General features: G+C 36.4%; 1 protein-coding gene and 1 long non-coding RNA gene across 10 annotated transcripts in view; one reads left to right on the forward strand and one right to left on the reverse strand.

The window, feature by feature from the left end:
• Positions 1–13,177, forward strand: part of Cfap70 (cilia and flagella associated protein 70) — an 87,302-nt gene that overhangs the window by 69,032 nt on the left and 5,093 nt on the right. For 7 of the 9 annotated variants that reach the window (XM_048809005.1, XM_048809007.1, XM_015500491.2 and 4 more), the window contains 6 exons: positions 2,501–2,659; positions 3,496–3,620; positions 5,196–5,348; positions 6,092–6,253; positions 6,599–6,688; positions 11,713–11,814. In XM_048809005.1, coding sequence (XP_048664962.1) covers positions 2,501–2,659; positions 3,496–3,620; positions 5,196–5,348; positions 6,092–6,253; positions 6,599–6,688; positions 11,713–11,814 — 791 coding nt within the window. The remainder of the gene's footprint in view (positions 1–2,500; positions 2,660–3,495; positions 3,621–5,195; positions 5,349–6,091; positions 6,254–6,598; positions 6,689–11,712; positions 11,815–13,177) is intronic. The other 2 variants (XM_048809008.1, XM_048809009.1) reach the window with 2 other exon arrangements.
• Positions 6,104–13,177, reverse strand: part of LOC125618432 — an 11,879-nt gene continuing 4,805 nt past the window's right edge. The window contains exons 2-3 of the long non-coding RNA XR_007349693.1: positions 6,734–6,850; positions 6,104–6,238 (exon numbers count right to left, since the gene is read on the reverse strand). This is a non-coding gene — a long non-coding RNA (uncharacterized LOC125618432). The remainder of the gene's footprint in view (positions 6,239–6,733; positions 6,851–13,177) is intronic.

A 13,177-nucleotide genomic window follows, 5' to 3' on the forward strand; every position in this document is an offset into this window, starting at 1 on the left:
TTTAATTTTTTTTTTTTTTTTTTTTTTTAGAGAGAGGAGAGAGGAGAGAGAGAGAGAGAGAGAGAGAGAGAGAGAGAGAGAGAGAATTTTAATATTTATTTTTTAGTTTTTTCGGCAGACACAACATTGTTGTTTGTATGTGGTGCTGAGGATCAAACCCGGGCCGCACACATGCCAGGCGAGCGCGCTACCGCTTGAGCCACATCCCCAGCCCGTCAATCTAGTTTTATAATCAAGGTTGTTATAGGGGTGAGCAAGGAAAAGATGTTGTTACAAATACAAATTTTCATTTAAATAGGAGGAACAGGGTGGGGTTGTGGCTCAGTGGTAGAGCTTGCCTAGCATATGTGAGGCACAGGGTTTGATCCTCAGCACCACATAAAAATAAATAAATAAAATATAAAAGTAAATAGATAGGAGGAACAAGTTCTGGTGTTTTATTGTATAGTATAGTGACTATAATTAATAATGATGTATATTTTAAAATAGCTATGTGAGAGGATTTTATGTGTTCTTATCACAAAGAAATGATAAAAATTTGAGGAGATGGATATGTAATTAGCTTGATTGATCATTTCACAAAGTATACATATATTGAAACAACCTTTTACCCCATAAATATACACAATTATTGTATATAAAAAAATAAATAAAACTTAGAAAAAGGTTGTTAGGCAACCTTTCTGGTCTATTATGTATCAACTTATATATGATAAGAATTGATTTTTACTTGAAGTTTTAGCAGAACGCAACTATAAAACAAAGCCTGAGTAGTTGGCAAAAGGGGGTGTTTGATAACCATTTAATTTTCATATTCATCTTATGTATTTTACATTCTTCATGGTATTTTATTGTTGTTGTTGTCTTTTTTTTAGCTGTACTAGGAATGAACCCAGTGGGGCTCTACCACTGAGCTACATCCCCAGACCTCAGTTTTGTTAATCTTTTTTATATTTATTCTCTAAATCACTGATTTGTGCCCTTAAATTTTAAGTGATTTTTCTTTATTTCTTTGGGTTTAAAATGTTGCCCTTTTTAAATTTTGCTTTATGTTCATGCCACCTTAAAGTGATCATTTTAATTTTTTATTGCAAAATGAATTGTTTTTGTCGGGAACTTACACTAATGCCTTAATTGGAAGGATTTACTGGGGAAGAATCAATGTTTTGCTTTCTTTCTCCTTCCCTCCTCCTGTCTTGGGAGGTTGTCATTTTCCATATCCTTCACCTGGTACCCCCCCACCCCGAAATAAAAGGGCAAGCCAGATGTGGCCAATAGGCCATTGCTTGCATATTTCTGTCTTAGAGCAACCCCAATCAAATAGTTATATACTATAATATACTACAAATAAGTCAAAATGAATGCTAAAGAATGTTCACATCACACACAGGAAGGCAGGGAAAAAAGGAAATAACAATAAAAAGCAGAGAAGACAAATTGAAAACAAACAATGAAATGGCATACTTAAATCCTGTCATATAAGGAATTACTATGGTAAACTGAAAAATGGCTCCTCGAAGATGCCCCTTTTCTAGTTCCTGGGATCTGTGATTGTTACATTATATGGCAAAAGAGACTTCTGGTGTAATGAAGTTAGATTTTGAAACAGGGAGATTATTTTGGATTATCTAGGTTGGCCCCTTTTGAGGGCATACTCCTAATATCTGGCATAGACATGTTCAAATATAGCTGCTCTGTGATTTTTATTATTTTTTGAATAGTGAAATAAAAAGAATAGAATTTCTTGGGGCTGGGGTTGTGGCTCAAGTGGTAGTGCACTTGCCTAGCATGTGTGAGGCACTGGGTTTGATCCTCAGCACCACATAAAAATAAAATAAAGGTTAAAAAAAAAAAAGAATAGAGTTCCTGTTCTCTGAGGGCTTTAATGTTATCAAAAAATATATTTTTCTTCTCATCTGGATTCTTTAGATCCTGGATTTAGAAAGTAACTTTTATAATCACAATCCATTTGATATTGTGATTTGGATTTTACAGCAAGGTTGTATAGGGGTGGGGTGTGATATAGTGATAAAAGTTGTGCTATCAATTTAGATTATCTCCTTAAGTTATTCAAAAATGTAAGCAAGTCTATCAAAGTCTGTCCATGCAGTTTAGGGAATATGTTTCTCATGTTTTACAAATTTTATCTTCTATAATAACTTTAAAATTTCTTTTTGTAGTTGTAGATGGGCAGAATGCCTTTATTTTATTTGTTTATTTTTACATGGTGCTGAAGATTGATCCCAGTTCCTCAAGCATTCTAGGCAAGCGCTCTGCCACTGAGTTATAACCCCAGCCCTGTAATAATTTTTTTTAATATTTATTTCTCAGGTGTAGATGGACACAACACAATGCCTTTATTTTTATTTTTATGTGGTGCTTAGGATTGAACCCAGGTCCCGCCGGTGCTAGGCGAGCGCTCTACCGCTGAGCCACAATCCCAGCCCCTGTAATAACCAAGATAGGAAGTGATTTTTAAATCAAAATGTAATCTATTTAGGAGCAGGAGCTGCATTATCCATTCTAGATGAATTTCTTGAAGAATCTTCCAAACTGCCATCTGAGTCAGGAGAACCCATATTGTCTACACAATTTCAGGATTCAAGTATTGACCCCAAACAATCCAACCTGTTTTTCAAGGAGATACCAGAAAAAAAAGGTAACTAGGAATTAAGACTTTCACTTGAAATGGGGGCATAAACAAACTAGGCAAGGATGAAAACTCTCATGATTATATAGGCAACAATGCTGACTTGTTTGAAATTAATATTGCCTACATTCTTTCGGATTATTCTAAGCTCTGAAGTTCAAAAACAGAGGTGTAACTTCTTTAGTAAGCAAGGATTTTAAGCTCACCCAAGTAGTTCACAAAAGACCTTGACTGACTCATGAGTCTTCATTTTCAGAATATCTACAAATTGTGTTTCACATTCAAGGAGATCCAAATACTTTAAAACCCTTTCATTTAATTGTGACTTGTCCTTGGAACTAACAGTGATTTACTTTGAGGACCTTTGAGTTCTCCTCTTTATGGGCCATTGCTGGAGACAGTCTACTGCTTTCTAGATGATGATCTTTTTCATGTATTATTACATAAGAATATTTTCCCTACTATGCTAGTGGGTCTGATCTTCTGATATTTTCCCTTTATATCTAATCATCTATCCTTTTTTTTTTTTAAATTTTAATATTTATTTATTTTTTTTTTAGTTTTTGGCGGACACAACATCTGTTTGTATGTGGTGCTGAGGATCGAACCCGGGCCGTACACATGCCAGGCGAGCGCGCTACCGCTTGAGCCACATCCCCAGCCCTCATCTATCCTTTTTTAATATTTTTTTCTTAGTTGTTGATAGATCTTTATTTATTTTTAAAATTTATTTATACATGGTACTGAGAATCGAACCCAGTGCTTCACACATGCCAGGCAAGTGAGCTACCACTGAGCCACAGTCCCAGCCCTGATCTTCTATCCTTTTAATATAATATTTTCAGAAGCACCAAAATGTCAAGATTCATCAGCTATTCTGCAACCTGCTCCTTATTCTGGTGTTTCCCAAACTCCTACTACAATCTTCATGGAGACCATACGCTTCCTGATGAAAGTCAATGCTGTGCAGGTCAGACTATTTGGAAAAGGACATTAGATGGAAAGACTTTAATGAATTACTTTTTATATTCATAGTGTTTTCTTTGTAAGCTTAAATATGTATGAAGCAGAAATCAAATAAACTTTTTTTGAGAGGCGCTGGAGATAGAACCCCTGGGTGCATACTAGTCCTGGTGCATGCTAGGCACATTTACCATCGCGCTATATACCCAGCCCTTCAAATATACTTTCTAGAGCACACCTTAAGCCCAATAGGAAAAACATGCAAACATGAACCACTCTCTGCGGATGGCACTAGCAGACCTCACTGCAAGTCTCCTCTCTACTGTAGAATACCAGCAGAACCAAGTCAGACTCTAAGTATTTGCAGCCTGATATCACTTTCTTTGGGGAATTAATGTGGGCTGAGGGTTCATAGGAACCTTCTCATACCTTTTTTTTCCTTTTTAGATCTGATCAATTGAAAACAGATGCATAGTGCCATATGGGGAAGGGGTTAAAATATTACATTATTTTTATCAATAAAGCTGGGATTAAGAATATAAGTGTTCCCACATTTAACTTACCCTTGCAGTCATAGGTGGAGCAGCTGGAGAACTGCAGCCTCCTCCCAGAAAAGAAGCACATTCTATGAGATCTACCCTACCACATGTCAAACAAGAAGCATATCCATGAGCAAAAGATATCCAAGTACAAAAGATAGCAAGATCCAGGAGCCAAGGGATTTGGCCCTGATCTTAGCACATGAACTCTTCACAATTAGAAACAGGCTCTCTTTTTTCCCAATTAAATAAGTCATTATTCCCCTTAGGTCAGAGAGCCAAAAGGCAGGTAGAGAGAACAACTACACCCACTATCCTCACCCAGTATTTTCCTAAGAAGGTAAAAGTATCAGTGGAGGTTTTATATTATAGGCTGAATGGGAATAGACTGAGAATACAAGAAGGGTTTCCCTGTGCTCAACATCTGACTTGTCAAATTTGCAGCCCTTTTGAAGTGTGAAAAACAAATAGCTCCAAATACAAGATGTGGCAGAAACAGATATTTGTTTTCAGGTCTAGAGTCTAGAATCATAGAGAGGCAAGATTTGCCTCACCATGTGTTTCCTTATGGTGGCAGCTGTCTGTTACTTGGTGTGTAAATGGGATGGTTGAGGCAATGCCTTTGTCTGCTGCATAATAAATACATTCTAAAACTCACCTCGTATCATGACTAGCAAGATCAGAATTGTGTGATATTGCAGGTTATTCTCTTGGAAATATCTCCATTTGGTGCCTAAGTGAGTAGTTGATAATGGAACATGAAATATACTGAATGTTTGTAATTCACTCCATGTCTCACCATGATTATCCTAGAAGTATAGTGTGTGAAGCTTCTAGAAATGTGGCTTACTGGTACTTTCTTTATATAGTATGAAAAGCAAAGAAAACCTACCTGCAACCCTTTGAAGTTGAGGATAATAATTTCATTCTATAAGATGTTCATTATTGGTTATTATCAGAGACAGAATCCTTCAAATGTGAAAGCTATGGGACTAATGCAGTGCAGCCATGTACATGTTCCTTATGGTCTGATTTCATTGTAGTATGTGCACAGAGTACTCGCACATGAGCTGTTATGCCCTCAAGGAGGCCCCAGCTGTGAATATTACTTGGTGCTGGCCCAGACACACCTTCTGAAGAAGGACTTTACCAAGGCAGAGGAATGCCTTCAACATGCAGTCCGGCTGGACTACCTGGTAATGACTTTTGCAAGAAGCTCTGGGGTGGGAGAAGGAGTGAGCAGGCCTTATTAAAGTTAATGATGCCTGCTGGGCATTGCCAAGTACACCTGTGGTCCCAGCACTTGGAAACCTGAGGCAGGAAGATGAATTAAGACCAGGAGTTCTAGGCCATTTCGGGTAACACAATGAGACCTAGTCTCAAAAAATAGTGGTTATGGGCTGGGGTTGTGGCTCAGTGGTAAGCGCTCACCTAGCACATATGAGGCCCTGGGTTTGATCCTCAGCACCACATAAAAATAAATAAATAAAATAAAGGTATTGTGTCCAACTACAACTAAAAAATAAATATTAAAAAAATAGTGGTTATATGTTAGAGGTAGATTTTTGGTGACCATGGGTGGGGCCATTGGCTGTCAGTAAACTCATCTATATATACTAGTCCATTTGTTTTCTTAAGTAATCATGAGTTTTGCTGAGGGAAGAGAAAAGGAGAAAGAGCTCTTTCACAGATAGTGTTTACCTATTTCAAGTTTTTTAGACCTGCTTTCTGCTTGGTTATGCTTGAATGTTTTTCTTAATATTTACCCCAAAGACAAAATGGTTTTGAAGAATACAAGAAAGAAATGAGACGACAGACCTAGAAAAATACCTTCCAGCGCTGTGAAATGCTTCTGAGTGCTCACAGAATGTTAAACATAGTCACCAATGTACTTTTAAATATCACCTCATCCCATTTTACTTGTTGTTTACTTTCTCAGAACCCTAATGTCTGGGGCATGAAAGGTCATCTCTATTTTCTGAGAGGAGATCATGCTGAGGCCAAGGCATGCTACGAGCGAACCATTAGTTTTGTATTGGATGCTTCTGAGATGCACTTCATATTCCTGCGACTGGGGCTCATCTATCTGGAAGAAAAAGAGGTAAGGTATAGCGGAAGGATAGTAATCATGTAACTTAAGCCATGGTCTGGTACCTGATATAGTTCAAATATTTATATCTTATAACCAGTATTATGATAATGAGGCTTTTATATCCAAAGGTAAAGACTGGCCCAATTTTTAACTCCTAATTTTTGGTACATCTGTTACTGCCATAAAACCAAAAGCTAGTTTGCCTTCTCGTCCCCACCCCCAAGAAATTTTACTCCTTAATCTTAAGAGTATCCTATTTTTCCATGAGGTGGTCCCTGTCTCACCATGATTATCCTAGAAGTATAGAGTGTGAAGCTTCCAGAACTGTAGCTTAGTAGTACTTTCTTTCTATAGTACGAAAAGGCAAAGAGAACCTACCTGCAAGCCTGTAAGAGGTCACCTTCATGTCTAACCTGGCTAGGAGTGGGAATCGCCTGTTATCGGGTAAGAGAATGAGGTCTTGAGACCAAGCCCATGCACACTAATGACCTTGATTCCTTGGTCTTCTGTCACACTGGGGTTTGTGATGATGGCAGGGTAGCAATCATGGCAGTCTGCTGTAATGAGAAGCCGCTTTAAAAAGCTGTTCATGAACTGAAGATCAATCTAATTTAGAAAAAGAAAATATCCTTAAAAATTCTACAAAAATCTGAATCAGGAAGCTATATAAAATTTTTCACATTATTTGGTTTAGGTACACTTTAGTGACATTATCTGTGAGAAAAAGATGATGTGGGAAATGAAGAATCTACTCAATTAAAAAAATCAATTGATAGCTAGGCATGGTGATGCACACTTATAATCCCAGCAGCTCCAGAGGCTAAGACAGGAGAATCCCGAGTTCAAAGCCAGCCTCAGCAATGGTGAGGCACTAAGCCTCAGTGAGACTGAATGGGACCCTGTCTCTAAATAAAATACAAAAATAGGGCTGGGGATGTGGCTCATGGTCAAATGCCCCTGAGTTCAATCACTGGTACCAAAAAAATAAAAATAAAAAAATTTATATTTATTAAGCATTGTGACCTGTTTACTGTAGGAGCTATTACAATTCCCAGTAAAAGATTCTGCTCTACCTCTCCTAAAAATTCACTGCTCGCCCTTCCATCCTGTCATCCAGTCTTTAAAAGAGGCATATATCTTACAATTCTTGTTTAATTTCTTCACATGTATTCTTAATCCCATTTCTCTGTTTTCTACTCTCTAATTTTTTTTCTTAACTTTTATCTTCCCCATATGTTTCCTTTTTTATTATACTACCACCACTTGATTGTTATCCTTAACAAAAGAATTATCTCTGTTCCCTGTTTTCTCTTCCTTATTGGTATTATGTTCATTATGGAAAATTTAGAAGATACAAAATATGAAGAAAAAAGTTTGCATAATCCCCAAATCCCAACAGAGAAAAACCACTGTTACCATTTGTATGCATTTTCCTTCACTCTTGTTCACATATATAGTTGAAAGCCTTTTTTTTTTTTTTTTTTTAAGAAGAATCTAGCCCCAAACTTCTGGGCTCAAATAATGCTATTGCCTCAGCTTCTGTATAGCTGAGATTATTGGCAGGCACTGCTGCACCCAACTATGAAAACAATTTTAATGCCTAATATATATAAAGATTGCAAGGCAATATATATATTTGAGATATACATATATTACTATATATTATATATGCAGTATAAGTATTATATAGAATATATAAATATAATATAAATATGACATTATATGTGAATATAATTATTATATATTGTATAATGTATATTATATTAATTATATATTATTTACATAATATATAATTATATATTGCCTTGTAATCTTTATGCAATATGTATATGTATTATAATTATATATAATATATATATTTATCCTTATAATCTTTTTTCTACTAAATATAACATTACTATCTTTTCACATCACCAAATAATCTAAAACATGAGTTCGAATGCCTGCATGATGTTCTGTGGTATAGATATGTAAGTAGGATGACCCTGTATTTTTTATCTCATAAGCCAGGACACTAGTGAGACTGAAAAAGGTGATGTTATAATTATACTGGGATACAGCTTATGCCTTACTGGGAATCAGAACTTATGTTCATATACATAAGCCATGTGCCTCCTGCTCTGCCTTCCCAGAAAGGATATAAACCATCTGTGTCTGTTAGAAAACTGGGAGCATTCTAAAAAATAAAAGAGATCAACTACACAAACTATTCAGTATAGTCATGATTCTGTTTGTTTCGAGTATTATAAAAAGTATTCTTATTAAGATAGAAACAGCCAGGCGCAGTAGTGCATGCCTGTAAATCTCAGCTACTCCACAGGCTGAGGCAGGGGGATTACAAGTTCAAAGCCAGTCTAGGCAACTTGTGAAACTCTGTCTCAAAATTTTAAAACTAAAAAAAGAAAATGGGGGCTAGGATACACAGTTCAGTGGTAGAATAACCTGGTTCAATCCCCAATACCCCTGAAAAAGAAACAGAAACAAAAAAACTATCGCTAAGATGTCCAAGTAATCCCTCCATCAATATTTTAGTCATACTATTCCTATATCTGGATATTCTATAATTTATTTGACCAGTTATTATTAGTCATGTTATTTTATACAGTCATACTTTTATACATGAAGCTGAAATAAACATTTTTGTACTTAAATTAACTGTGATTATTTCCTCAGGATATATTTCTAAAAGACTGTATATTTTTAAAGTCTCGCCTTCTAGAAAGGCTTTATACTGATTTATACTCTCTGGTGGAAGTGTGAGAGTCCATTTAACTATTACCTCAATCTGAGAGGTATCTTATTTGCAGTTGTATAACTAATAAGTCTGAAATAATATTGTATATATTTCTGAAGAAATTGTTCATTTCTCTGTCCCATTTAATTAATGCTCACTTCATTGCCATCAAGCATATACCTCTTTCCACTTGGATGAAATTCTCTTAACAAAAAAGTCCCCTATGACACCCTAATTGCCAAATGCAACACTTAGATGAAGTTGTCACCTAGGTGAAAATCTCTGTGGCACTTAACTCTGTTGACCATGTCCTTCCTTAAGTGGTCTCTTCCCATAGTTTTTACAACAATGCATTCACGTCCTGCCAAATCTGTACCTTCATCTCTGATATTTCTTTCTTGGCTCTTTTTGCTGGATCCTCATGTTTTCCCCACCGTAGTTTATGGGCTCCTCTGGGCTCTATGGTGAGTCCTTCTCTATGTCACATGTTTTCCCTAAGAAGTATCATCTATCCCCATGGTCTTTTTTTTTTTTTTTTAATATTTTTTTAGTGTTGTTGATAAGACTTTTATTTCATTTATTTATTTGTGGTGCTGAGAATCAAACCCAATGCCTCACACACGTCAGGCAAGCGCTCTGCCACTGAACCACAATCCCAGCCCCTACCCCCATTGTCTTAACTACCACTTGTGCCCTAATGAATTCTTAACCTTTAGTTTTTAACACTTTTCAAGTTCTGGCTGGTCCTTGTATCACACAGCTCCATTTAATGGTTCACCAGATACCTCAAAATGAGCATATACAAAATATTTAGTCTTAAGAGATGGGTTAACCATTTGTGACCCAGGAGCATTCTCACATTCCCTTAAGCCTTGAGCTTCTCATGTGTTCTCTATCTTAGTGAATGGAATGATCATGAACCAAATCAACCAATCCAGAAACCAAAGATGTATCATATTATATTCCCACTAATTTTAATTAGGCATTAAATATCCTAATGATTTTGTCTCCTAAATGTTGAGTCTATTGACTCTTGATGTTTCTATTTTTATTACTGTAATTTATATCTCATCCCCTCTTTACCTGCTAATGTGGTCTCCTGTCCTCCTTCAACTCATTATCAAAATGAACTTTAAAATATGCAAATGCCATGTTACTTTTCCTACTTTAATGGCTACTTCTTGTTTCAGAATAAAATTAAAATTTCTTTGAACAATATATATGTTCTGTTTGCTTCCCATCTCTCGTCTTGTTGCTTCCTTTACTTCCCCCTCTTCCTTCCTTCCTTCCCATCTCCCTCCCTCATTCCTCCTACCAACTCCATCTCTATTTTTCCCAACTACACAGCATACTTAGTTTCTTGAGCATGCTGTACTCTCTCATGACTCCATGCCTTATTCTTTTTATCTCGAATGCCTTTCTTCACCTTGAACAACTAATAAATCCTGCTTATCCTTCAAGATTCATTTTAGTGTTTCTTCTCTGAGGCTATCCTTTAATCTCAGAGTACAATTAATCCTGTTTTCCTGTGTCTTTCCACTGGATTATATGTATGCTTTTATTACAGAAATATTTACTCTGTAATTGAAATATGTAAAAAAAAAGCATAATGAAAAATCAAACATATCTGTCAGTAAGGTCTTTGAGGGCAAAATTTATGTTTATTTTTTGATGTAGGCATCTAGCATACAGCTTGGCACAGAGTAAATCCTCAGCACATGTAAGCTGAGTAAATAATGAATGAAATCAGTGTCTCAAGAGACATTTAAAGTGCGGGCCAAAATATGGGCATGACTGAAAGGCCCATCCATCTTGTCTTGGGCAGAGAAACTCATATATTAAAAAAAATAAAAATATTTTTTAGTTGTAGTTAAATAAATAAAATAAAGGTATTATCTATTTGTATGTGGTGCTGAGGATCGAACCCAGTGCCTCACACGTGCTAGGCGAGCACTCCACCGCTGAGCCACAATCCCAGCCCTCATTCTTCTTTTAAAACAAAAGTATATTGAGTTACTGTATTGGGGGAGGTGAAGACAGGCTTATTATTTCCTTAGACCTTTTGAAAGTTTTACAAAGAAAACTCATAGTTTAAGGAAGCAGTCATGATTTTATGTGATTTTTATGATTTTATTTTATCTCAGGGGGGTATCCTAGAGATCCTGAATACTATATTGATTACTCGGGATCAGGCTTTAAATAACATTTTAGGAGAAAGGAAGCCTTCTCAACAGTAGTATTTTAACAGACTCTAATCTCAAGAAAGAAAAGCAAACTTCAAAGAAAAAAACCTAAAAAGGTATCTGACAGTCCACTGTAGATGGGAAAATCACTGAATGACGCACACATGATAGTGAGTATTCACGACTTTCCAATCCAAGGACTTAAAGCTTCATGGTTCACAGAAGACCTGTGGGACTGCTATAGAGGGAAGGAGGAAGAGGGCTATAGAGGGAAGGAGGAAGAGGAAGTTGAGTCTCAGGCAGGGTTCCAGAATCTCCTATCTCACTTTTTAGTCAGAGCAGTTTCTCTTTTAATTTGGTTCATATATTGTACCACCACCTAATATTTTGTTTGACTAATTTGGATGCTAAAAATATAAAACATTGATAACCACTGGTAGTGAACATGGACATACATTACTTGGACATAGTGGTTTTATCTAAGCTGACTCCAGCTGTTTAAGTGGAGACTACTTTACCTTACAATTCATGTGTCTCTCTTTGCTGTCAAGCTGGAAGAGCTCATGGAGGCGGAAGATGCTCTCTCTGAAGCTAATGTGTTAAACAACTACAATGCTGAAGTATGGGCATACCTGGCTCTGGTCTGCCTGAAAGTGAGTATTCTTATTCTTATGCAATGCCTTTTAGGGAGCAGAGGTTAGGGGCAAAGTAAGTGAGAGATAGAAGATGGCTATTAATGCATAATAGTTGTAGTTTAATGAGATCTAGATTTGGTCATTATTACCGATGACAACGGAAAGGCAAACCCTGAGAATCCTCTACTTGCAATGTATATAAAACTCATATATTCAAATGTGATTTTCTAGTTAAGGGAGTTCTAAAAATGTGACCATTGTTCTGTTAGAACACAAACCAGATTAAGGATCCATGAAGGAGATGCTCTCTGAGTCTTTCTGAATCATTTCTTTCTCTAAACCTGTGGCTGAGGGTGCTTGTCCTTGATTCATATGGGAAACAGGTTGAAGAAGGTATTATGGGAGTTCTTGATAGGTACTTTACCTATTAAAAAAATAACTCTCCTATAGTGAGACTTAAATAACTTGCACATTAGTCTAAGATCAAATTGGGAATAATGAGAGCCACCCTCAGTTTTTTCTTTAACCTTTATTTATTTTTATTTGGATCGAACCCAGTGCCTCACATGTACTAGGCAAGTGCTCTGCCACTGAGCTACAATTCCAGTCCCACCCTCAGTTTTTCAATGACCAATGACACGAAAGAGGGAATATTATAAGGGAAATGAACAAAAATGTAATTTGTATGTAAATTTTTTTCACAGTATTTCCTAGTGGCTCAAAATGGGAAACATTTGTTTACTCCATCAGTGAATGAGTAAACAAAATGAGAATATTTACACAATATAGTACTACTCCATAATTATGGTGAAATTTTGATACATATTAGCAATGTGGATGAGCCTCAAAAACATTAATGTAAATGAAAAAAGAAAGGTAGAAAGACTACATCTGTTATGATTCCCTTTATTTGAAATTAGAGAAACTATATAAATAGTAAAAATAGATTAATGGTTGTCTGGAGGCAAGGGTGGGGTGAGAATGAGGACTATAAAATAGGCATGAAAAAACTTTTCTTTATTTTATTTTTTGGTACCAGGGATTGAACCCAGGAGCACTGAACCACAGAGCCACATCCCCAGCCCTTTTTGGTTTTTTGAGGCAGGGTCTCACTAAATCCTTAGGGCCTTGGCTTTGAACTTGTGATCCTCCTGCAGCAATCTCCAGATCTGCTGGGATCATAGGCGTGTACCACCACAACAAATACATGAAGAACTTTTCAGGGTAACAGAAGTCTTTTAAAACTCGATTATGGCTGAGGTTGTGGCTCAGCAGTAGAGCGCTTGCCTAGCACGCAAGGCCCTGGGTTTGGTCCTCAGCATCACATAAAGAAAAAAAATCAATAAAATAAAAGGTATTGTTAAAAAAAAAAAAAAAAAAA

This window comes from Marmota marmota, unplaced genomic scaffold, assembly GCF_001458135.2.
Source record: "Marmota marmota marmota unplaced genomic scaffold, marMar, whole genome shotgun sequence".
Taxonomy (NCBI): Eukaryota; Metazoa; Chordata; class Mammalia; order Rodentia; family Sciuridae; genus Marmota; species Marmota marmota.